The sequence below is a fragment of the Cyprinodon tularosa genome, unplaced genomic scaffold (genome assembly GCF_016077235.1).
Source record: "Cyprinodon tularosa strain WSP-4 unplaced genomic scaffold, ASM1607723v1 ctg417, whole genome shotgun sequence".
In the NCBI taxonomy this organism is placed as follows: domain Eukaryota; kingdom Metazoa; phylum Chordata; class Actinopteri; order Cyprinodontiformes; family Cyprinodontidae; genus Cyprinodon; species Cyprinodon tularosa.
The window spans coordinates 139972-164469 of NW_024039138.1; the positions used below are offsets into that span (position 1 = coordinate 139972).

The 24498-nt window shown below is 37.3% G+C and overlaps 2 protein-coding genes across 4 annotated transcripts; both read right to left on the reverse strand.

The window, feature by feature from the left end:
- Window positions 1–3823: 3823 nt before the first annotated feature.
- On the reverse strand, window positions 3824–5662 carry LOC119792288. 3 transcript variants are annotated; one of them, XM_038298874.1, is made up of 5 exons: window positions 5556–5662; window positions 5119–5346; window positions 4893–5037; window positions 4599–4638; window positions 3824–4512 (listed from the first exon to the last, which is right to left on the reverse strand). In XM_038298874.1, the coding sequence occupies exons 1-5, from the start codon at window positions 5620–5622 to the stop codon at window positions 4396–4398; spliced, it is 597 nt and encodes a 198-aa protein (XP_038154802.1). In that variant the 5' UTR covers window positions 5623–5662; the 3' UTR covers window positions 3824–4395. The 3 variants fall into 3 exon arrangements, with proteins under 3 accessions (XP_038154802.1, XP_038154801.1, XP_038154800.1); XM_038298873.1 differs by having other exon boundaries at window positions 4599–4635; window positions 5119–5418; XM_038298872.1 differs by having other exon boundaries at window positions 5119–5418.
- Window positions 5663–20049: 14387 nt separating this feature from the next.
- LOC119792307 lies at window positions 20050–21147 on the reverse strand. The gene is made up of 4 exons (XM_038298893.1): window positions 21034–21147; window positions 20584–20895; window positions 20375–20468; window positions 20050–20169 (listed from the first exon to the last, which is right to left on the reverse strand). Exons 1-4 carry the CDS (start codon window positions 21122–21124, stop codon window positions 20064–20066), a joined length of 603 nt encoding a protein of 200 aa, XP_038154821.1. The 5' UTR covers window positions 21125–21147; the 3' UTR covers window positions 20050–20063.
- Window positions 21148–24498: the final 3351 nt, after the last annotated feature.

The window sequence follows — 24498 nt, forward strand, 5'->3', positions numbered from 1 at the left end:
TTGGTCAGAATAGAAGGCTGCGACATGCTGGTTTTTCAAAAGAGGTATTTGGCAAGTTCTGACAACACAAAAGGGATCATAAAAATATACCCATTATTAGAAGCAAACTCTTACAGCAAATTTTACATATTTGACAAAAGCTTAATCTTGTTCAGCACTCATGCTACTGAGGCGAAGTAAACTATTAATGTTTATTACTCAAATAGAAGTATAAATCCTACAGTTTTAAAACACTTTTGCAGAAGTTGGAGTATCAACATAAACTTTTTACTCAAGTAAAAATGTAAAAATACCATTTCTAAAACTACTTAAAGTATAAAATTAAAAGTAATGCAGGAAAACTTTTAAGGATGAATGCTTCACTTCACTTATCTATTAAAGGAACGTTTTTCTACAGTTCTGGATGATAGCTTCCTTATACTTCATTTTTTTATTATTTTGTAACTAATGGCAGCAATGCCATATTTAACACTGCATCATCTTGAAAAATGATTTATCTCGGTAGGTGGTGAACAACAAGTTGGTGCAGTACCGAGTCCAACCACAAAGAAATAAACTGTCAGAATGGAACTAATGATTTTGATCGTTCCTTTAAATGAAACAAAACTACAAGATTAATTTTTAAAATATAAGGAGGAGGAAGTAGATATCATTGTAAAAAATGTAAGGAGTAAAAGTAAAACGTTTTCTAAAAAAGTAATTACTCTGGTAAAGTATAGATGGCCAAAATTTCTACTTAAATAAGGTAACAAAGTAAATGTACTTCAATTACTTGACACCTCTGGTTATTATATAAATAAACTTTATTAACATTTTCATGCCAAATATCAAGTTCTTGATAAAAATCAGCTTGGCATATCACCAATAAAATACATAATTCCTACCCAGAAACATGGTGCTAGCAGCATAATATTGTGGGGTCTAGTTACAGGGTTAGGGGATCAGCTTTGAACCAAAACATCAAGCATCTGCTGGAATATAAGAATGCAAATGCTGATTTTTTTTTTACTCCCGTTTTGATACCTATGCTTTTAGAATTACTTTAAACAGGATGAATTCCATCCAGAAATGCAATGTAATGGTTCAAGATGACTGTATCTATTAAATTATAGACAGATGCCTACTGTATGAAGGACATGTCTTTTGGAAAACAGATGTATTGCAACACTTATTTCCGTTAAGGCAAAGATCAAAAGAATGTCTACAGCAGAAGGAAATTATGTTCTTGGAAAGTCCAACTGAAGAGTGGAAAAAATACCTGGAAATAAATGTGCACCAACACCCACTGTAAACCGTAAAGGCAATAACAATAAAGGAGGAAACTCAAATGGAATAAACTGCTTTTGTTTTGGAAAATAAAAATGTTTCCTTTCTCCTGAATCATGACTCATGTTGCCGTCAGTTTTGTTGTTACAGATATTGCTTACACATGTATTGCATTACATGTCAGTACCTGCCACAGAGATAATGTGGTTGCATCTTTATAAAAATAAAAGATAGTCATAGTTGAACTATGCTTACTTAGCAATACACAACCTTATTTTTTTGTTTGTTGTTAGTGCTGATTTGACCAGAAGTAAGTTTTAAAATATGGTGTTAAAGGGATAGTTCGGTATTTTTGACATGAATCTCTATGGCATCCCCATCACCAGCGGCATGCAATCACACTGACTTACCCCTGGCAGCGTCCTGTGAGCAGAGTTATCGTCCAGGTTTGGTCAAGCCAAAAGTAGTCCGGCAGGTTTTTAGGAACAGCGAAATAAAACTTTTCTCTTCCCAAAACATTATGTGTTCAAAAGAGCGATATTTTTGCATCCCAAAAAGATTGTAGTGGAAAAAGTCACACGTTGTTATCAATTGGTCCTATTTTCTCTCTGTTCGTATCAGTGCGCGCCGTCATTCTGACAGCGAGCCCAACAACAGCCATGTCTCCCTCCGCGGCGGAAGGAGACACATACATACATAGAAATAGCTTTAAAGAATAAATGTACCACAATAAGATCTCCAAAACTACTACTCAGAGTATTGTTTGTATGTTTGACCGATGATCCAGTTATTAAATTGTTGACTTTCTCCTTGTTCTGTGCTTTATTAGTATGTTCATTGAATTCATGAGGAAGCTTTATTTACAATGAGTGGAAGGGATCTAAACTAAATTGTTAAACAAAGTAGCACAATCCTTATAACAAAAGAAACAGTTGGATCCTTTTAAATAGTTTACTTTTAAGCAGCAAATGTAGACCAAATATAAATCACATTGTTTTGTACAAAGGTTTATAAAAATGTATTTATGTATTGATGCCTGAATTCATACAGGATATTTTCATCCCCCATTAAACCAGATATTTACGTTTACTTAGATGCATCTAAAATACATGTATCCGTTCAAGTACAGAACTGCACTGTTAAAAAATAATCAAATAGTTATTCAAAAACGCTGTGGACTAAAGTCAGTTTCTTTTAAATAAAGATGCTTTACGGCTCAACTCGAACCAGTTCATGCGGAGAGAGATCCGCAGGAAACAAAATCCACAGGAACGGGTAAAAGTTACACACTTTCATTCATGTAAGTCACTGATTTTGAGTAATGGCTACATGACTGTAGTCCCTCTCTGTTGGGAAGTAACAGAGTTATGAATATACAGATCATTATCACTGTATATTTTGCTTCACAGGAAATGAAAGTAGAGCTCTTTGTTTCTGAGATACAACACCTGAAACGAAGATAAGAGGTTCTTTGGCAATCTGCAATGCTCTCATATAGTTTTAAATACCAACAAGCATGTGGATAGATATTGATCAGAAATAGATCAGGAACAAGAGCTCAATACAAACTAATTTATAAAAGAAAATAAAATAAAAAAAATTAGTAAAGCAGATATTTATATTAATTTTTTAATGATGCTGCACATTTCTAAACAGGTGAACATCATTGCTATGATGTCTACAAAGACAATACATTTCCAGAAAGCTGAGAAAACCGTATACAATATTTTGCTGTTGTCTGAAAGAGCTAAAGCATTACACTAATAATATATAATTAGCAAAATTATAAGACTGACATGTAATCCAAGACCTACCTTTCATTTCAAGCAGGAAATCAGCATTTGTAATTTGTGTTTTTTATTCTGTAAATTGATGGGAATTTCAGCAGTCAAAGCAGAAGAAATTGTAACTCAGATATATTGACTACAAAGCTTGTTTAATCATCTTTATCTTTCTGGGTAAATGCAGATATCACATGAAAGATGTCCTACAAAAGGAATAGGGACCTACAGTTACAGTAGCACGTAGCTCCAGTATATTCAGATAGAAACCACCGGGTTGAAACCTTTGTGTAGTGATGGACTTAAAGCTGACATGTAAAGAGTAACAGTGGGCTGTCTCCATCTTTATGAGCACTAACAAAAAAGGCTTAAATCTGAGGCAACCAGAAGTTTGTGGTTGCCATGACCCAGATGATTGAGAATCTACATAGGCATCACTAGGAGAACTGATAAATGCAATGTTGCTTTTCACAGGTCTGCCTAAAAAGTCGATCAGGAGGCTGCAGCTCCTGCCCACGTCCTCGCCGCAACTCAGAAAGTAGATCACATCAGCACCCTGGTTCTAAAGTCTTTATGCTGCCTCCTCTTTTCTCATAGGATAGATTTTTTAAATACTTATACCAGCCCATAAATAACAAAATCACACAGCAACAAACTATATTACAGACTTTCTGTCATTGGATACACTGCCCAGACTTTTCAGGTCTTTTGATTCAAATCTACTTTGCATTCCCATAGCCAAACCGCCATCCCCCCCCATAAAAACAAATAAATAAATAGTAAAGCAGATAAAACACACTTGTTCACAAAGGCCTTTGACTGCTATTTAAACACTAGTTCAGTTTGTAGTGCAATTTATTTTATCATTAATCATTTTATCAGTATTTTTTTAGGATAATCTTTTCATTCTAATCATATTTTTTTTAGTTCTTTAATCACAACTATGCCACTTCAGTGTGATTTTACTAATATTTTCCATTTTCTTTTTTATATTCAGCATTTCAATTGTTTCGCTACTGAAAGGAGCTTTATAAATAAACTTGACTTGTCTTTCAGCCCATGCAGATGCAAGAATGGATAGTTCTGACTCATGCAAAATTTTCTTTATATTTCAGATTTTCTTCCCCATTTGTGTGTTTGGGCTTCTTTCCTAAAATGTAACGATGGGCAATGCCTCCATATACGCAATTATGATTATTTAAATGAACCTATCATAATTCTGCAAAGCATGATATCTTATTTTTCACAAGGGATTTAAAACAACTTAAATAAAGTAATGATATTAAAAAGAAAAAATTAAGACTTTATGCAGTATAGAAAAACGTGTTTTAACTGTAAATATGTTCATTCAAGTAATCATATTTGTATTATCAAAATTAATTTGATGGTTGTCCAATGACGTTGTAGAATAAAGTCCGTTTTCTTTTTGAATGAAGGTGCTGTACGGCTCAATTTCATCCAAGTCCTACAGAACAAGACAAGAAAATGTATGTTGAAATATTTTGTCATATTGATCATTAAAATGTGTGCCTTAGCTATTATGTAAATTACCTCATTTGGATTATGGCTGCTTGATTCTAGTTGCTCTCTGCTGGGAAATAAAGTATTTTAGTTCCCATAAATTTATACAAAACATTATCAATGCATGCTTTATAAGAAAGGAAATAAAGCAGAGTCCCTTCTCCCCTTTGTAGAATATTCAGCATTAATAAAATCTGAGGCATTGTAGCGGTACTCCCATTTAGTTATTATTGTGGGTAACAAAACATCATCAAAACTTTTTATAAATATTTTTAAGTAAAAAAAAAAATATATATATATATTGGTAATGAACAAGTTTCTCACCGATGGCAACATCTTCTGTGGACAAATCCCACAATAATGGAAATTAAGATAATAATAATGAGAACGGTAGCAGTCAAAGCAGATGGAAGTGTCATTTCTGAAAAATGGCCCTCATCTTCATCTTCTCCATTATCTTTAGCATTTTCTAAAATAAAAGAACAAAACATTTTTTGGAGAAACTTCCTCAAAACTAATTTTATGCAGCAAATATGAAAAAAAAACTCACCATTTACTGTGATGTTGAGGGAAAGAATATATGTTCCATCGAGTCTTGAACACTCACAGGTGAAGTTCCCATTATCAGCTGCTGTTAAACTGGTCAGATGCAGAAACACAGTGTCATTCCATGTTTTAAGAGTGAACCTAGAGTCACACTCATGAACAAAGTCGCCTTCTTCCCTGTACAGCAGATTGCACTCCTCTCCGCTGTCCCTCGCCGTTCTGATCCTACACACTATCAGTGTGATTACATTGGATGTTTCGTTGGTGCAAATTGGAATTAAATCTCGTTGTTTGCTAGCTGTTGCTGTAGATAATAAATTATAATCAGTATCAATGTGTGAAAGTTATACATTGTAATCAATTACACTTTACTAACAGAAAGTGAAACTAGGTTCAAAATATAAATCAAAACTTTGAGAAAAATGTATCTCTTTACATTACCTTTACCATCCAGAAAAAAAACTAAACATGGCAGAAGAAGTAAAAGCCTGATTCTCAGTGCATCCATCTGACCCGTTTTCCTGGGACGGTTTGATGTGCTGCTCTAAAGAGAGGTCGCCTGAACTATCCCCTGATCTTTAGGGCTAACTAAACCACCCATTTTCATCTCTCAACATGGTAGAGGATGTGACACCTTTCTGTAAAAGGAAACGTGTGAACGCATTGAGACAAAAGAAATAAAAATGTGGAAGTATCTATGAATATATAACTGTTCTAGTTTAATTTTCCTAGTTTACATTAAATCAAAAAGAACCTATATTTATTTATGTAAATTAATAAGAAATCTTTTTCTGTACATTTGCCGCTTAATCACACCCCAGAGTTGAGTTCCTGAGGACTTCCTGTCTTGTTTTCTGCAACACTAGTGGGTTAGTAGGACTGAAGATGTAAATGTCAGGCTCGCTTTGTGGTCTTCAGATATTAAGCCTGAATGCAAGCTGGTAAGCAACACACTGCAGGATGATCATGTATCTTACTTCTTCTGAAAATGTCACTTTAACACACCACTGTTTACAACCGGATGAAAGAAAATGCTACCAAATCGCATTAGAGGCTGCAAAGGACTCTAGTCTCTTTCAAGATACATGGGTGAAAATCTAGCTGTGGAATTATTGGTAAATATGAATAAAACAGTAGGCTACCTGTACAATAAAAGATTTGGTGCAGTATATTACCCTTTTATTTGTTTAATTTACAGTTTTAATTATAGCTTTATTAAATTAAAATCCTAGATTAGAAAAGCTGAGAAAGCCAATCAGTGTATGGAATAAGAAGGTGAGGTGCTCATAGTTTGACAAGCCAAACTTTCAACTTTGGAGTGATCCACCAGCAAAAAAGGAAGTTTTATTTTTGTTTGTAGAGGTTAAATTCCGAAGCATTCTTTTTCCCAACTTATATTAACATGTTTACATTTTTGACGGATTACTGGATTTTTTTGCTCCTTGATTGTCCTCAAATATTGTAAATGGCATATACTTACATTCTTTGCTCATTGCATCCAATTGCATCATTGTACAAAATACAAACTTTGTTGTGTTGTTGCTGCTAATGCCATATATTCTGCTTTGCCTGTAGACAGAGCCACTGTTTGTTGTTTCTTTGACTTCCATGAGATAACAGGTCCATTTTTATTAAGGCTAAAACAATAACCTGTAATTCGTCTCCTGTCACTCTGATCAGTCGTTCAGTCTGTATCGCTGTATACTATGAGCCAGAGATGGGGACTCGAGTTTGTGACTCGTACTCGAGTCGCACTTAAGTCGCATATTTAATGACTTCAGACTCGACTTAGACTTGCATTTAAAGGACTTCAGACTCGACTGAGACTCGTGATTTCCGACTTGTGAACAATATTTTATTCCAGTGTAAAAACAATTATTCAAGTGTTTTTTGTTTTACTAACTTGACTGATCGCCGCTCGCCTTACTCGCACACAGAAGAAAACTCAAAAACCCAAACCGTGAAGCACTCAAGTTCAAGTGTTTTATTTATACAAAAAGCCACAGCAAAAGTGGCATAATAAAACAGTCCTTTTCTTCTCCTGATAAAACCTAAAATTCAAGAGTTTTCCTTAAAAATCAGAGGCTGGAAGTTGGGCTCCGCTTGTTCTGCTGCTTCTGGTGCGCGAGTGATCAGCCTGCAGCACCCACTGGCTGATCCACAGACTCTGCGGCGCTCCAGCACTGTTCCACTCCCTGGCGTGCCAAACCCCTTTCCAGACCGATCCAGCTAAAAAGAGAAGCAAGGAGAACGCCAGCATCCACACGCCAAAACCCTGTCGGAAGATATATTCCTGTTTATGCTTTAAGCGAGGGGGAGCGCTACTTACAGGCGAGGTTCCTCCTCTGCCCTAATACTCCTTACTGCGCCATCAGTGCGCACGGATCCCGCCTGCATCTTCCCCAGCAGCGCGTCCGTCTCCATCACCTGCAGATTCCGTTCTCCTTCTCCTTTCCTTCAGACTCCTTTTATGTCGGCTTTAATCAGCCCTTGCTCACACCTGAGCGCAGCATTACGCAGCGCAATTAATGCACTCCGCCTCCTCAGACAACTACTTCAGTCCAGTGCGCATGGATTGTCACAAGGGAAAAACAAACCAAAACAACCCAACATGCAGGAAAAATTCAAAAGTCTAAAATAAAGGAAAACAATCATAAAAAAAAGAAACATCAAAACATGCAAAGCTTAAGAAGAAAATACAAAGAATAACAAATCATATCTTCCTCTCCAAACATGCAAAGCATAAAACTAACATTAAAATGAAAGAAAACCATAAATCATATTTTTCCCTGTGCAACACACTGACGTCACTGACGCGACATCACGTGGACGGCAGGATTGTGATTGTTTTTTTTTCCACAGTCCTCATTTTCAATAAAAGAGCAGACATTTACTGCTAAAACTAGAAAAAGTTGTAACCACAAATGTCAGGAAATACTGTAAGAAAATGTTAAATTTATCTGGAAAAAATTTTTGCGTGTGCTTTTTTTAATTGTATTTTTCATTTAGCAGTTCAAGATAATGATAATTCCATAGATATAATAGCGACCTTTAAGCTATACCGTCTCCGTGATAGAGATGAAAACACAAGGAGAAACAAGCAAGCACAAAAATTATTGCACTTTTTAAAATTAATCAAGTGATTAGAATTTTTTGTGCGATTAATTGATTATTGCGACTTGAGACTTGACTTGGACTTGAGCTCTCAAGACTTGAGACTTGACTTGGACTTGAGCTCTCAAGACTTGAGACTTGACTTGGACTTGCAAAAAATGACTTGTGAACATGTCTGCTATGAGCTGAAGTTTCTCCTCGCTCCTCTTAAAGTATACTGTAAGCTCTTATCTATTGTCCCTTACAAGTATCTCAACACTTGTTTTGCTGTTATCAAGTTACACTTCCTTGGTTGTGACAAGCATTGTGAGAGTTTACTTACAACCCAACTGATATCAGGTCTTCTGCACGTCATGAGATATATTAAGCTTCCTACAAGCTCACGATACAATCTTGGGTCTACTAGTTCACTTTAAATTTCAAAGTTTAACTTCTGTTCACATGGAGTGCATCTAGTACCACATTCAGACAAACCATATTTCTCCAGTGCTTTAGTTATGTGCCTCTTTTGGTTAACTTTTATTTCTCCATCTGTCTGTGTAAAATCAATGCCTCACAGGCAAGTCACAATGCAAGTCACAGAGGTGTGACCAACCAACCCCGACTGTGTGAGGACAGACAAAACCACATGAAGCCTCCTGGTGTGCAAATCGAAGAGCACTTCTCAGGCTCAGATTAAGTTAGGGCCTCTTTAAAATTTTGTGGTGTATTACACAGTAAATGACAGCAATAATCAACATTGTCAAAATAGCTGTGGCTAATTCATCACTCTCTGTTTTACAGTCAAAGTCCTTTAAATACAGTGGCACTTTTTTCCTCTCTTTTGGAGCATTGTAGACCTCATTTTGCCTGATATTTGTGTTCCTCACACTTGAAGGTTCAACATGCATCTCTTTTGTTTCTTTTATTCTATTTATGCTATTCTATTTTTAATTCCGGCTTAACAGGAACAGTTTTTCTGCAATACTCATCCTCAAACCCCTCTGGATCAGTCTGAGTTTGGCAATCAGGTTTAGTTGGGAATCTGACTAACCTGTGTTTACAAACCCTTTCTGTAACTTGATAATAAATCAGATATGATGGGTAGTTTTTATCATAACCCACAAAGATTCCTTTATCACACCTTGGGTCTAACTTTTTTCTTATTTTGTTTGTATGAGTAGCACACTGATCCAAACTCCTTCATTTTAGACAGATCAGGTTTCTTTCCTGTCAATGCCCCAAAAGATTATTAAAATACCTGTTGCGTATAACTGCAGAGGTCAACGTACACATTGCCATGTCAACCAGTGTTCTCCAGCTTTTTTCAGCTGTCCCATTTTGATTGGGAGAATAAGGTGCAAATGTCCCATGTCGAATGGCATTTTTTACTCAATTAAGACTGATAGTTTCTTGACATTGACTCAGTGCCATTATGATCTAATGCACTTTACTTTTCCATAGGGGTTACATCTGCAATAAACCTTTAGGTAGCTCTGACTGTGTCACTTTTAGCTTTTAAAAAATAGACGAATACTGCACTTGAAAAATCATCAGTAAATGCAAGTGAATATATAAATCCTTCTTTTGCAGCAGGCTCAATAGGGCCAGCTAGCTTTTGCATTTGCTCGCCTACTTCTACTCTGGGTAAATTTTCCTTTAATATATGTTTCACAGTTTCATTTTATCAACCTTGCCTTTAATTTTTATACCTTTTATAACTTTCACAATATAATACATCTTGAAAATTACAATGACCTAAAATCCTGTGCCTCTCTTGAATGTCATAACAACCCAAAACTTTATCATCCTCTTTGTCAGCAAAATGATTTTCATCTATAACAGCAAGGAAATAAAGTCTATTGTACATGCTGATGTCAAACCTAGGGCCATCCTTGCAGATGAGTTGATTGTGTCCTTGTTGAAAGTTGACAGAGGCTCCCCTTGCTATCGGTGCTTTAAAAGAAAAGATGCTCTAGGGGTAGGTGGGGATGTACGGCGCCCTTGTTATTGCCACTTTCACGCTCCGTCCCTTGGTGTCTCGCAGCCACACCTCTGCATCGCCTCTCTTTTGTGCCACACCACTAGTCCTTGTCCAATCAGCAAGCTGCATGAAGTGTTCCTCCGGTCCAAAGGCATCATCAAACTTTTTAAACTTGTTCAGATCATTAATTATACGAGAAGTTTCACCGGTGTCCACCATCAGTCCTCTTTGTTTCAAGCCGCTGATCTGGCTCTCGCTTATCTTGAAAACAAATGAGTCGTAATCCCCTTCAATAGCCTGTTTCACAGTTTCTTTCTTCTTTCTTTGACAATTACTCTCTTTGTTATTGGAATTTTTACAGAAACTGCACCATTGTCTTTGTCCTTTATAGTTCGTCGGACATTGTCGCACTTTGTGTCCCTTCAGGTCACAGCTGTAACACATAAACTCTGGGTTTGCTTTTTGTCTCGGCATCCCTTTGCTTGAGAATCCACTGGCTGTCATCACATTATCTATATCCATTTTAACATTTACCGTATTTTCACGACCATAAGGCACACCGTACTAAAAGGCGCAGTCTCAGTTATGTGTGCCATTTCTGTATTTAACACACACATAAGGCGCACCGGACTATAGGGCGCGTTTTTTATATACAGGTAAATGTCCTCTACTACCTTTAAATACCTCTACTGCGTATTTAAAAATACAGCGGGGGCAAAACTGAGTATGACTGTGCTTTATTCATGTCTTTATTACAAAGTATTAATCAAACCTGGGTGCTGGCCGTGAGACAGACACATCGCAGATGACACAGCGCTGTGATCACTCCTAAATTAACTTAAAATCCTGAAACCTGCCGACGGAATTTGTTCGCTTTTATTACCGGTATCCTGGTGCCTGCAGCTAAAATTATTTAGATGAAAAACACCTGCCAGCAGCCGCGGTTAACCCCAGGCTGCCCAGCCTAGAGGCTGCTGATGAAAGGATTTCTACTGTCGGTGCACCGCTGGTATGTGGGGGTCTGAGCGCCTCCGACAGAAATAGATAATCTGGATGAACTGACTGCAATTATGAAGTTTTCAGGTGGACTTTCTCACTTAAAAACATATTAAAACTACTTTATTCCCACTGATCACAGCAAATATAGCTGCAAGATTTAGATTATTTAGATGAAAAAACACCTGCCAGCCGCCGCGGTGAAGAGGAGGAGACCCGGCCCAGAGGCTGCTGTTGAATTAAGTTTTCAGGTAGAAAAATAGAGCGGGAGCAAAACTGAGTATGATTGTGCTTTATTCATGTATTTATTACAAAGTATTAATCAAACCCATCAAAGTCATCATCCTCTGTTTCTGAATTAAACAGCTGCGCTAAATCAGAAATGCCAGTTTCCCCTTCTTCGCTGTCAGAGTCACTTTCCGTGCCGGGCGGCTCCTCAGAAATAATGCCGGCTTTTGCGAAAGCTTGAACAACAGAGCCAGCAGATACGTTAGTCCAAGCATCTACAATCCATCCGCAAACAGTGGCGTAACTTGCCCGGCGCTGCCTTCCACTTATCCTGAAACTGTGGTCTCTGTCTGTCATCCATCGCTCCCACGCCGCTCGCAGCCTTACTTTGAACGGCCGCTTCACACCGATGTCGAGCGGTTGAAGTTCCTTTGTCAGACCTCCCGGGATAACGGTGAGCACAGCGTCCATTTGATTCACCATGTTTTTCTCATCAGCTGTGAGATGGGCACGCATGGAGTCACAGATTAACTGCGATGGTGATGCGTGGAAAAAAACACCTGTTCTCCTCACATACACCTCCCTGAGCCACGCTTTCATCATCTCCTCATCCATCCAGCCCTTTTCATTTGCTTTTAATATCATATGTCATCAGAGCGCTGTGTCTGTCTCGCTGTCAGCTCCCAGATCAGCTTCTCTGATTGGTTGATGCGGCGCGTCCAGCAGCAAAACTCCAATTTTTCCATCTCGAGCAGCAGCAGCGCGTTGGCAGATGCTTAAACGCTCCTGCTGCTCAAAACACGCTGCTGGACCTTTTGTTGCACCTATACGCGCGTCAACCATTGACTTTGCATGTAAACTCGCTGCTTCTGCTGCACCTGCTGGGTCCGGTTCACACCGATGTCGAGCGGTTGAACAGCGAGCACAGCATTCATTTGTTTCCCCATGTTTTTCACATCAGCTGTGAGATGGGCACGCATGGAGTTACATATTAACAGCGATGGTGAGGGGTGGAAAAAAAAACACCTGGTCTCCTTACATTCAGCCACTCTTTCATCATCTCCTCAATGAGGTGGTCTCAAAAGCCGCAGTTACAACACACATAGGGCGCACCGCACCAAAGGGCGCACCGCACATTTTGAGGGAAAAAAAAGACGTTTAAGTGCGCCTTATAGTCGTGAAAATACGGTAACTTCTCAGTGCTTTCATACTCTTTCAAGTCACCAAAGGTTAACTTGTAATCATCACTTTGAGTTATATGAACAGCAAATGGCTTAACTGGTTCAGAAAAACATTTCTAAGTCATGGCTATCAACAGTCCATCACTCAGCATCTCTCCAGCATTTCTTAACGCTGTAATGTCAGTTTCAGCTTGAATAATGTAGTCTGTGACCGTCTCACTGGCAGCTTTCTGGAGGGATCTCAGTTCTGTGTAGAGGCTATTTACCCCCGGCTTCCCTTTTTTCGGCATAATGGTCTCGCAGGATCTGCAACGCCCGCCGTCATCTGCCGCCTCTCTCATTACCAGAGATATCAATCGAGAATACCCTCATCCCATTGGGCGAGCCAAGTGTTGCTCATGGAGAAGATAGCCGGAGACAACAGAGCAATATGGGGGATGAATGGAGTAATTTAAATGCTAAAGAATGTGTAACTGCAAACAGTCTTCTGGAGCACCTCACCCAGGAAAAGGAATCCTAGCAGTCCAAAGGAACAGCACAGAGGTGGATGGAGGTTCTTCAGGTAGCTGACCTTTCCAACATCCAAGCTGCTTTGTCCTTTGTCCTCGGCATCCCATCTTCCACTGGTTTTGCGGAGTGGATTTTCTCCTTAACGAAGAACAAATGGACTGATGTGCAGAACAAATGTTCCACTGAATTAATTAAAGCTGAGCATATTGTCAGCCTCAATTATGAACTGTCTTGCTCAGAGTTTTACTCTGCATCACTCAAAGACAAACAACTTCTTACAGCTGCAAGAGCTTAGAGGAAATACATGTGGAAAAGGTAGACTATCGCCACATTATGTGGCATTGAGCTAGTGACTTTTTTTCTGTTTTACAACTTTAGCCTACAGTCATTGCATTTAAGGCACAAATATGTTTACAAGTTAGCACAAGTTTGCTGTTACACCAAAAATGTGCACAATTTATTTATTGTGTTGTATTCATTTTTACAGTTTGAAGTTAAGCAGAACAGGCTTATGTTGAAGATATTTATTCTATTCAGCAAATTTTGTTATTTTGTATTAAATTTGAATTTCTGGATAATAACTGGTTTTCTATGTGTTTATGTCACTCACAAATTTGCATCTAATTAAATGCTGATTTGAGTCAATTAGTAAAAAAAAAAAATCATTTCACACACAAAGGGGGGCTAAAAAAAATCTCTGGAGAGGAGGGGTAAATGCAATCAGGTCAGCTGGCACGCACATGAGGTGTCCCTTTTTTTCAGGGAGTTTGCAACCCCAGTTGTGACTATTGTGGCTGTTGCGTTGCGGCTGTGGGTTGTGTTGTGACTTTTGTGTCTGTTGTATTGTGGTTTTTGTTATGTTGTGTTGCGGCTGTTGTTGTTATTCAGAGTAGAGGGTGTAGTGTTACTTCGCAAATGGAAATACTCGCACAGGAGGAAACTTCACATAAGGGGAGGCAGTACCTCATAACAACCACAAGAGTACAGCAGACTGCAACAAAGAAAGAAGTACAACCACAGGGATTTAATATTAAAAATATTATATTGATTTTTGGGGAATTTTACCTCTTTTGGTTGATGGGTGCATGATTTTATTTCTGATGCAGATATAAATGTCATTATTATTGTATGTTTTAGAAGGTAGTAGAGTCCCTTCTCTAATTCATACAATAAAAGCAGAGATAAAATCTTCATTTCATCTCAGGTTCTCTCTTGCTAAATATTTACATGCCCTCCCTAACTCAGATCTTTGTTTGAATCAAGACAAAACTGAAATAAGCATTTAAAATATGGCACTCAGTTCCAGTTAATCCAGGTAGAAATCCCCAATTAGGCTCTAAATCTGGGTGTAGTGATGGACTCAGACATTAACCTTTAGATGCCCATAAAGACAATCAAAAAGTAAAATCATCTCAGAGACTTAATGGCCAATGTATCAGCAGGACCTTGAAAATCTAATTCATGTGTTCAGCTTTAATAGAATTGATAACTGCAACTGTGTTTTCACATGTTTTCCTAAAATGACAGTCAGATGGCATCCAGAATGCTACTGCTTGTGTCCTCACCAAATGGTGCACATCATACCAGTATTAAAGTTTGCTACACTGGCTCCCCGTTTCTCAAAGAATAGACTTTAAAATACTTTTTCTAGTCTTAAAAGAATAAACAAAAAGTAAATAAAATCAAATCACTACTGTAAATGGCTTAGCCCTGAAGTATTACTGTCAGTGTATCAGTGGATGGATGGATGGGCAGGCAGGCAGCAGAGGCTGGTATAGTAACCAAAAATTGTATTCAAGTAAGAGTAGCAAAACATTTTTTACTCCAGTAAAAAGACTTTATGGGCAAGTTCTGGAATTTTAAAGACTCGAATTGCCTAAAGAATACATAAAAAATGGTCTGACAGCTGGTTACATAGTGAGGTAAGCAGATGAATCTGATGGAGACTGATTGGAAAAGGGGTGGAGCTAACAGGTGTGCTGAATCCTGAATCAGACCAGCAGTGCCAGGAATCATGACAACTTTAGCATACATTTTTGTACTTTCATTGTATTTGAAGTGTTAATGTCTGGTATGATGATATGAAAATAGTAATGAATGATGCCTTCCTTTAAATGTAATAAAAAAGAAGATGCATAGAGCTTCTATCTGCAAAAACTTATTTAAAAGGGAAAGCCTAAAAGATTTCCCCATAAATAAAATAAAGCTATTTAAATATGGATCTAGAGGTGATTTTGACACCTCATACCAAAGTCGTACTCTCAACTGTTTTGGTCAAATGTTTGAATGTCATAGACCATACGAATGCTACAGTTTTATGTATTTTTAAACCTGAAAAAAGAGAAGAAACATTAAACTTTTTTTTATTAATTCACAACTGAAAACTATTTAAAAGTGAACATATAAAGCAGATGAAAAATTAAAGCATGATAGAAATAATGAAACAATAATTGACTACATTGGATAAAGTTGCATTTATCAGTTTCTGTTTTCAGGACAGATTAATGCTTTATTTAAAAGAGGTAAAACAATCTGCACATCTTAGGTTCTGGAATAGGTTGAGGGATGTAGGAGATTAATGCTGTTTTCCCATTAGCTGTTTGAACACAATGAGAAGATGTCTGTGATAACTTTATGGGGTCAGTATAATCCATACTTGACCAACAACATTGTATATAGGCCCAACACCACTTACTGCTTTATGGTGCGTTCACACGGGAGGTGTTGAACACCGTGATTTCCGTGAGCCCTGCAGGTAGTTCACTGCTCTGCATTTCAGATGCACAATGCATCATCAAATAAGGGGAGCTTCAGCTGCGTGAAGCTGACACCCCACTGACGTGAAAAAAAAAAACTCAGCAAATACACTGAATGGTTAGTGCTTCTTTTGTGCAGTTTTGTGCATTTAAAATGGAAGAAAATAAATAAAAAAAGATCCCATGTGCTGCTGTTGTTTCAGAGATATTAAAGATTATTTTTCGGCAACCCAGAGGTCAGGTATAAGCTTAAGCTCAAAATTGAATCAAAATGATCTAGACTACTTTTTCAGTGCTACTTCATTTGTTCAGGTAAAACTGTCATTTGTGGTCATTCGATTTTTAAGGTAGAATAATTTTTTGTTTAGTTAAAAACGGCCCAATCCTGCTCATTTTGATATAAAGTTATTGTATAAAATCACATGTCATTCCTATGCTGGTATTGAATATAACAGAGGGCATATTTATCTTATTTAGTGGCTGGAGTGATTGTTTAATATTAACTAAATCACCAGCCTCCTGGCCCTTTGCTTTGGACCTGCCGTTGCCCCTGGTAACCCCATTTAATTTCCTGTCAAGTTCTCGCTGTCTGCACCTAACAATAAAAACACAGGTAAAACTAAACATCACAGACTAATGCTAAATTATTATTTATGAACAAACTTTGAATCGCCTTGGGGTGACCATCATTGCTTTAAAAAGCCCATAAAGCTCTGAAAAAAAGGAGTCCACTTTGGTTCAGTTCTGCTTCGGTCTGATTTGGCGGGACTTCGTAAGCGAAAAAAGCTTAACATACAACCAGTCCCTGATTGGTTGCCAAATTCCCAAAAATTTGTTTCAACTTCAGCAATCCCCGCTCTCTACTCTAAATGCGGTGCAACTGTTTAAGAACACCTCAGCTCTATCTAGTAGCACGAAGTGAGGGAGGATCAATGAACGCTATCACCAAGTGGAGCTCACCGCTGGCCACTTCACCGCCCTTGTTTGTGGTTTGTATGGGAATTCTATGTGAACCCACCACCCGGTTTGAATGCACCATTACTGTATAGACCATGTGAACATACAGATAGTGTTCCTGTAATTAGATGTAAGACAGTAGTAGCAACAAGTCCTTTTTACATCAAGTTCTTTTAAAGACAAATATTCAACATGCAAATTAGAAAGTTTAATAAATCTACCTCAATATTTTGCCAGTATGATTATTAATGAGCATATCATCAGCATAAGGGTGTAAACAATGACCTTTCACAATGTGGCACAAAATTATAATGTAAATTATTGCCTTAGAGGGTAGATATTATTCATACATGACCAATAATTGTTTGCAGACTCAACACCATTTAGTGCCTTAGAGACCAAGTGCAAATATACATATAGTGTACCCGCTATAAAATGTAAGTGGAAACAACTAAACATTTTTCATGTTTAATGATTGCCATTTCATTTGTCTGAAGAATATATTTCAATATGTATATATATATAACTGTTTCAACAAGAGTATATCAAAGATGAAAGTAAACAAAAAGGTGACATTACATTTTGTCAGCATGTTTATAAACAAGAGTGTTATCTGCATAATGATGTAAACATTGGAATTTGACGTTCTAGATTACAACAGTAATGTAAGGCATTCCTAAAATTCAGATTGCTAAAAGAGAGTCCATTGATTGACACTAGCACATCTTGAGACCATAAACATATATGTATTTTTTATGACATCTGTAAGCTTGAACAGTTATGTCCAATAGGGTAAGCTGTTGAGCTATTATAGAGTATGCAGCACAGTAGAAACTGGCCTCCCTCAAAATGAGGAAACATTGAGTAGAGGCAGTTGGCCTACATCATGCAAAATCCATGCATGTGTTAGTAATTCTCACAAATTCCGTTACTTTAAACAAGTGGCAAATACCATCCCGCATGTGAAAGTGTTAACCCACCCCCTCTAAGTAGCAAAAACCTTGTGCCGTGCATGGTCATTAAGGAAAAAGCCACTTTCTACAGTTAGGAGTGATCTGAGTTTCAGTTGCAAGAGGTCACTGACTTTGTTCTCTCTTCCTAAACAAAAGATGAATCACCTGAAGTAGTGTGATACAGTGACATCCTAATTTGGGCAGCACCAAGAGGGTAAGGGCTGGCTTCACTTTAAAGCTACAGTGTGTAATTTTTAGCGACATCTAACGTCCAGACTGCAGACCGCAGCAACATGAACATCTCCCTCCCACCGCTTCTCCCCCCCAACAGTACGGCGAGCGTTACGGGACAAAATGTCTTCCACGACGTCCGCATCACCTACCTTCTCAAGTGATGAGGTTTGTTTACATAGATAATTTTAATACTGCCATCTATTGTTCAGTACCGTCTCAGTTCATCTCTCTCAACTTGCCGTAGTTACTTTCGAGCGTAATGGGCGATCTCGCAATCGCTAGTTTGTTGGCTCTGCGCTGCCGTAGCGCAAAGATGTCTGCCTCCATGGCTGCGAGACCCGCTCCTATGTAATTATAAATAACGAATTCTAAGGCAACGCAAATATTAAGGTTAAGAGGCTGAGCTCGTAGATGATGATAAATAACATAGTTATGTATAATATATTACATTTCTGACTGTATATCCCTGTAATTATTACACACTGTAGCTTTAAAGGAGAGTGTCTTTCTTGCAGGTTGAAAGAAATTAAATTATATTTCATTACAAATCAGTACTCTGTAGTGTCAAAGGCCATATTTATTCATACGTATGGCTATAGTTGACTTTTAAATGTTTAAAAAAGCATAAAGAGCTTTGTACAAATTCTAGTGTTGACGCTGAATTCTTAAGGCATCGATAATGTGAAAATGTGGCTGATCTGAAAATCTGTAGTTATATTCCTCCAACCACTTTAGAAAAAAAGCACCATTCTATTTATATTAAAATTGATCAATTCTAAAAATGTGACCGATTTTGTCAACACAAATGGATACATAGAGGTATGGCATGTTACCATGTGAGGTCAGAAGTAGCTACTTACATCTACTATGTTAAGTGTACTTGAGTAACATTTTGTCAGCCCTGTTTAGGAATCCTTTCTGAACCATTCTTGACCTACCCCGCTGGTCCTATCTTCACTGAAAACACATCAGCTGACATAGACAGATATTTAAATTTATATTACAATTAGTACAGTTGCTTCTATAAACACAAACTTTTAATGACGTTCTAACAGCAGATATTTCCACCGGCGGTACATCTCTGATTTTTTTTCACTCATTCTAATATTTTAATTAAAATGTTTTGTATTATCCATATTCTGTTCTTTAGCATCTTTTTAAATGTATCCCTACTGATTGTGTTTAATCAGTTGGAATCAGAGGAGATTTACAGTCTAGTTCTGCTAAGGAGGAATGCTGATAACAGACTGGTTTAGGCTTGAAACAACCTACTGTCTCCCCCTCCTCTGTCATGTATAACATAGTGTGCAAATCCTTCTTTGCATGGTCTTTTTGCATTTCTAAGCACAAGAGCCTGCAAACGCTTTATACCTCTGAATAAATGAGTGGTGGTCTCTCCCTCCTCGATAAATATGAATACCACAACACCAACTAACATATACTCCTTATATGATGTTATGTTTCATTAGGCTTTTGTTTAAACATTTCTTTATCTGTAACATTACTGATAAAACTGATTCTGACGAGATAGTGAAAACATCTTCAGAATAATCTTTCTTAATGAAACAGCAAGGAAATTTGTCTTAATAATTGTCAAATTGAGTTGATCTTGACACATTTTTGGTAGAAAGGTTTTCATAAATTTCACAACTGTTCCTTTCCAGATTTTCCAGGTTAACAGTGACCTTGTTGCTGGCTGAGGGGGTTTCAGTTTCCTGCTGATGGTGATGAAAGGTGATAGTTTGGTAAAGATCCCCCGTTGGCTGCTGAAGAGTTTGGTACAATTCATCTGAGTTATCTCCATCCTAAGCAAAACAAAAAACAGAAGCTCCTAAATGTGTTCAAAAAAATAACAAATCTAAGACCATTAGTGTTTCAAATGGATTTGCCCCCCCCCTCAAAAAAAAAAAGCTCAATAGTTTGTTGTCACATTCCAAAGAGAGAAAATAATTTCTCGTATGCATATTGCGTTACGATTGCTTGTATTACAGTTACTCTACCTTGGATGCCTCCATCTGAGTGCAACAAGATAATATTTTGGTTATTTTTATTTGATGCTAGCTAACTATTGAAAACTGTGACTTATAAAAACTGCAATAACTTACTGTAGGAGAGCCAGATCCATGTACATATGATCCAGATTCTTCTGACTTTACACAGCCACTTTAAATACAAAAGAATCTCTGGGTTAGTGTATTAAAGAGTAATCATCTAGACATTGAACTTGATTGATAAAAAATTTCAGTAGCTGAAGAGTAATAGAAGAGGTATGCATATGATGCAAGAATGGACCAAAAAGGACTTTTAAAAAATCAGTGGCATGCATTAGGTATTAAAATTTAACTGAAAAAATTCATTAGTTTCTCACCAATGTAGATGTCTTCTGTGAATAACTTTCACCATGCCACAAATTATTATAAATAAGAGAACTGTAGCCGTCAAACCTGAAGGAAGGATCACTCCTGAAAAATGGGTTGGATCACTTGAAAAAGGTTCTTGTGGGAAGAAATAAATACATTGTTTGAGATTATATTGCTAGTATAAATTTTAAGTCAGCCAACATAAATGTATTCTGACCTTTAACTGTGATGTTGAGATAAAGAATATATGTTCCATCGAGTCTTGAACACTCACAGGTGTAGTTTCCAGTATCTGCTGGTGTTAAACTGGTCAGGTACAGAAACACAGTGTCATTCCATGTTTTAAGGCTGAACCTGGAGTCACACTGATGAACAAACTCGCCTCCTTCCCTGTACAGCAGACGGCACTCCTCTCTGCTGTTCCTCAATGTTCTGATCCTACACACTATCAGTGTGAGGACATTTGATGTTTCATTTGTGCAGATTCGAATCGAATGTGGTTCTTTGTTGATTATTTTAAGAACAATTGCTGCAAACAGTAAATTATAAACAGAATTAATGAGTGTAAAATATACAAGGTGATTTAGATCCAATAACACTCTACCAACAATAGGTTAAATTCTGTGGTAAAACTGCATCTAAAATAGAATAATTTACTTTACGTTACCTTCACAGTCCCAATAGCACCCAAAACATAGCAAAAGCAGTAAAAGGCTGATTCTTACTGCATCCATCTGACCAGCTTTCCTCAGAGGCATTCAGTATGCTGTGAAGAATAGATCTCACCTATACTATTTCCTCTTCTTTAGGGCTAACAAAAAATATATTTGTTTCCAAAGATGGAATAATAGGATGTGAAACTTTTCTGAAAAAGGAAATATGTCTACATACTGTAAATGCTTCTCTCTGAAACAATAAAGTACACAGTTTGGAAGTGCAGCTACCTAACTCACTGTCTTAGGTAAATTGTTCAGTCTATCTTTCTAATTATAACAATAATGTTATTTCTATGAATTATTACAAATGGTTTGCAACCTCTTAGATCCCTTATACCCCATATCTCGGGTCTGAGAGGATAGGAATAATTTGAGTGAAAAAAAAGATATTTAATGTTTTTAACTGAAAGAAAAACATAAAAAAGTTTCATAATGTGGTATTTGTAAGGAAATGTAAAAGTTATGTCAAAAAAATTATTTAAAAAACCATTTAAAAAAATGAGTAAAAACCTTCTTTAAATGAAATAGAAAAGATTGACTTCTAACTACTGAATAGATTTCGCGATTGATAACTCTTGTCTTAATAAAATGTAGGCTGTTCAGAGCCTACATACTACAGAAGCCGAGAGCGGTTGTGTCCCTCTGATATTATTTCACGGTTGTTTTCTCGAGTAAACAAGTATATTTTTTCATTATCTAAAGATAAAGGAAGCTGTTTTCTCGTGATAACAAGATGATAATTTTTTCATTAGAAAGTAATTTTCTCATCGTAACGAGATGATTGGTGTGTGTTAAAACAGATTACATCCTTCAATACCACAACAGTGGGAGAGGATTTTATATTCATTTTGTCATGGTTTTGGTTATGTTGTGCTTTACTTTGCTCCTTGTTCTTTAATTTTATTGGTTTAATTCCTATTTTGTTGTAATTTCTAGATTTATGTTAGTTCTCATGTTTTTCTGTTGTCCTATGTTGCCCTCTTGTGTGTGTTCCTTTCCCCTTGGCTCCCTCTTTGTCTCCTCACACCTGCTCCTTGTCAGCTCGTTAGCCCTCCCTTTGTCTCTGTCAGCTATTTATGCTCTCCCTCTGCTCTCACTCTTTGTTGGTTCCTCTGTTGTTGCTGGTCATATCATCGCTGCAATCGTCTCCCCTTGTCTCTCCCTGGCTCCTTCTACGTGTTTTCCCTTGATGTCTCCATGGTTCTGGTCTGTTACATTTTAGTTGGATTTTTGGACTGCCTTTGTTAACCATTTTTTCATTAAAACTACAAGTATTCACCTCAGCCTCTCTGCCTCTGCATTTGGGTCCTCCAAACCTCAACCATTTAAGTATAAGTCATTGCAGCCTATGTGTAATTCTGTCAATAATCCAATGTTTAACTTTTAGGTAACAAAACAACGTTGTTGGTTTGATGATTTGCTTTCACTTCTGATACATAAGCAATTAGACCTGTGCTCTGGTGCCTTAGCTCCAGATGTTTTCTGAGCAGCCCCGGTGCTACGCTTGTAACAGGTATAAAATGCATTAACCCCCAAAATGAGTTCAGATTAAAGATTTTCATTTAAAAAACAGTCAGATTTGTTTCTACGGTATTCCATGCAATCCAACCATCCACCGCAACTTGACCTGACAAGGAGTGAAAAGAAAAAGGAAACTTAAAAACTTATTATTTGAGCACACGCAGTACTGTGATTGCACAACTACGGGCACCGCAGGCATGGAGAAACTGGGAACCCAGGGCTGTTGACCGGCCTTATTCAATACTCATACAGATTAATCATCTTGTTATCTCGAGAAAACAATTAATGGTTTAACCGTGATAACAAGATAATTGTGTCATTATCTCGAGAAGGCAAAGGAAATAAGGCGAGTAAGAACGCTCTCGGCTTCCGTATACATACAGTAGGCCTGCGTTTTAATTGTTTTGGCGTAAATATTGGGTAATAACTTGACATATATTAATGACTGGACAGCATCAGCATAATAATTAACAAGTGTGTGTTCAGCACAAAGATGAAACAGTTTATCTGCAGCATTATCGAATATATAATTCCCTCCAAGCACAAGCAGACTCAAGTGGTTTTCTTCTACTGGTTTATTTGAAGTTGCTCTTGGTCTCTCCAAATCCACTGTGAAAACTAATGTTGACAAACATAAACATTAATGTCACCAATAATAACTTTCAGACTATATGAAATAATAGTTACAAAGTAAGCAAATAAATAAAATACTTTGTTGGCTGCATAGTGCAAGAAAAAATGGAATTATCCAAAAAATCTTTAAGTTGATGTTTCTGTAAACGTCCTTAGCCATGACCTAGAAAAGTCCACAATGACTGCTTGATTGCTTCTTATGTGAGAGCTCAAACGAGACCTTTTAAGATTTCAAAATAAAAGCACATTTAGTATGTACCAGCTAATTGAATATAAAACAAAAACACCTTAAATGAATTCTAAATGGACAATTACCTTTGAGAAAGCAAAAAATATATGATCGAATCATTATGTACAATAAGCATAAATGCAACAGTTACAGACAAGTTATGTGAATACATATAGGAAGCTTGGGGAAATCCTTTCTAACATTCAGAAATATAAAAGAGATTTAATTGAGCTGCACAGACAACTTCTGATCAGAGGGATGATTTTTAAAGAGAACATCCATATCTTGAACGGAGTTGCCTCTTATTGAGTAATATTAGAGCACGGTAGGTAGGTAGGTAGCAGTGGCGGCTGGTGAAAAATATTTTTGGTGGGGCTGATATAGCCTAGTGTATGTCTCCAACTAATCCGGAATAAGAATTCAAATAAACAATTGGACAATACATACAATTTAACAGTAATGATTTAATTTAATATATAATAACAGTAACAGTGATGATTTGGGTCACTGTGACGGGGTTCTTTGGCCTCCAAGAATCCAGGCTCAGTCGGGTTACCGGTGTTGGTGATTTATTGTGCTCAAAAACTCAAAACAGGGTGCAAAAGAAACTAAACATATACAAGATACTCTGGGCCTCAGCCTCCCTCCAGTTACCAGCAATGTAACAAAGAAATAGAAAACAGAAATTTCCGCTTTTCTTCCCACAGCCCTCATTAAATAGTTTAAGCCCCTCACCTCAGGCTCTCTTATTTCTGATTTCTTCTCATAAATCAGTTTTGTCCATCTATTACCTCCACAAACAATTGATGTACAAAAACAAATAATTTTTACAACTTAATTATTTTACACAGATTCATTGACTTATTCAATTACACCAAACGCAAAGACGCAGCCAGACTGAAGATGACAAGACCCCCACCCCCCCCCCCCCCCCCACACACACACACACACACAAACACACACACACACACACACACAGACACGCACGGCTAACCCCACTGAAATATTAAGTGTGCACCCTCAATACGCCAGC

Coding starts and splice junctions, on each gene's coding strand:
- LOC119792288 (XM_038298872.1), bottom strand. CDS start 5,622: ATGGATGCACTGAGAATCAGGCTTTTACTTCTTCTGCCATGTTTAGTT. Junction 5,419..5,555: donor TTTTTTTCTGGATGGTAAAG/GTAATGTAAAGA, acceptor TATTATCTACAG/CAACAGCTAGCAAACAACGA. Junction 5,038..5,118: donor CCTCAACATCACAGTAAATG/GTGAGTTTTTTT, acceptor CTTTTATTTTAG/AAAATGCTAAAGATAATGGA.
- LOC119792307 (XM_038298893.1), bottom strand. CDS start 21,124: ATGCCTCTGAGGAAAGCTGGTCAGATGGATGCAGTAAGAATCAGCCTT. Junction 20,896..21,033: donor GTGCTATTGGGACTGTGAAG/GTAACGTAAAGT, acceptor TACTGTTTGCAG/CAATTGTTCTTAAAATAATC. Junction 20,170..20,374: donor CACAGAAGACATCTACATTG/GTGAGAAACTAA, acceptor TTGTATTTAAAG/TGGCTGTGTAAAGTCAGAAG.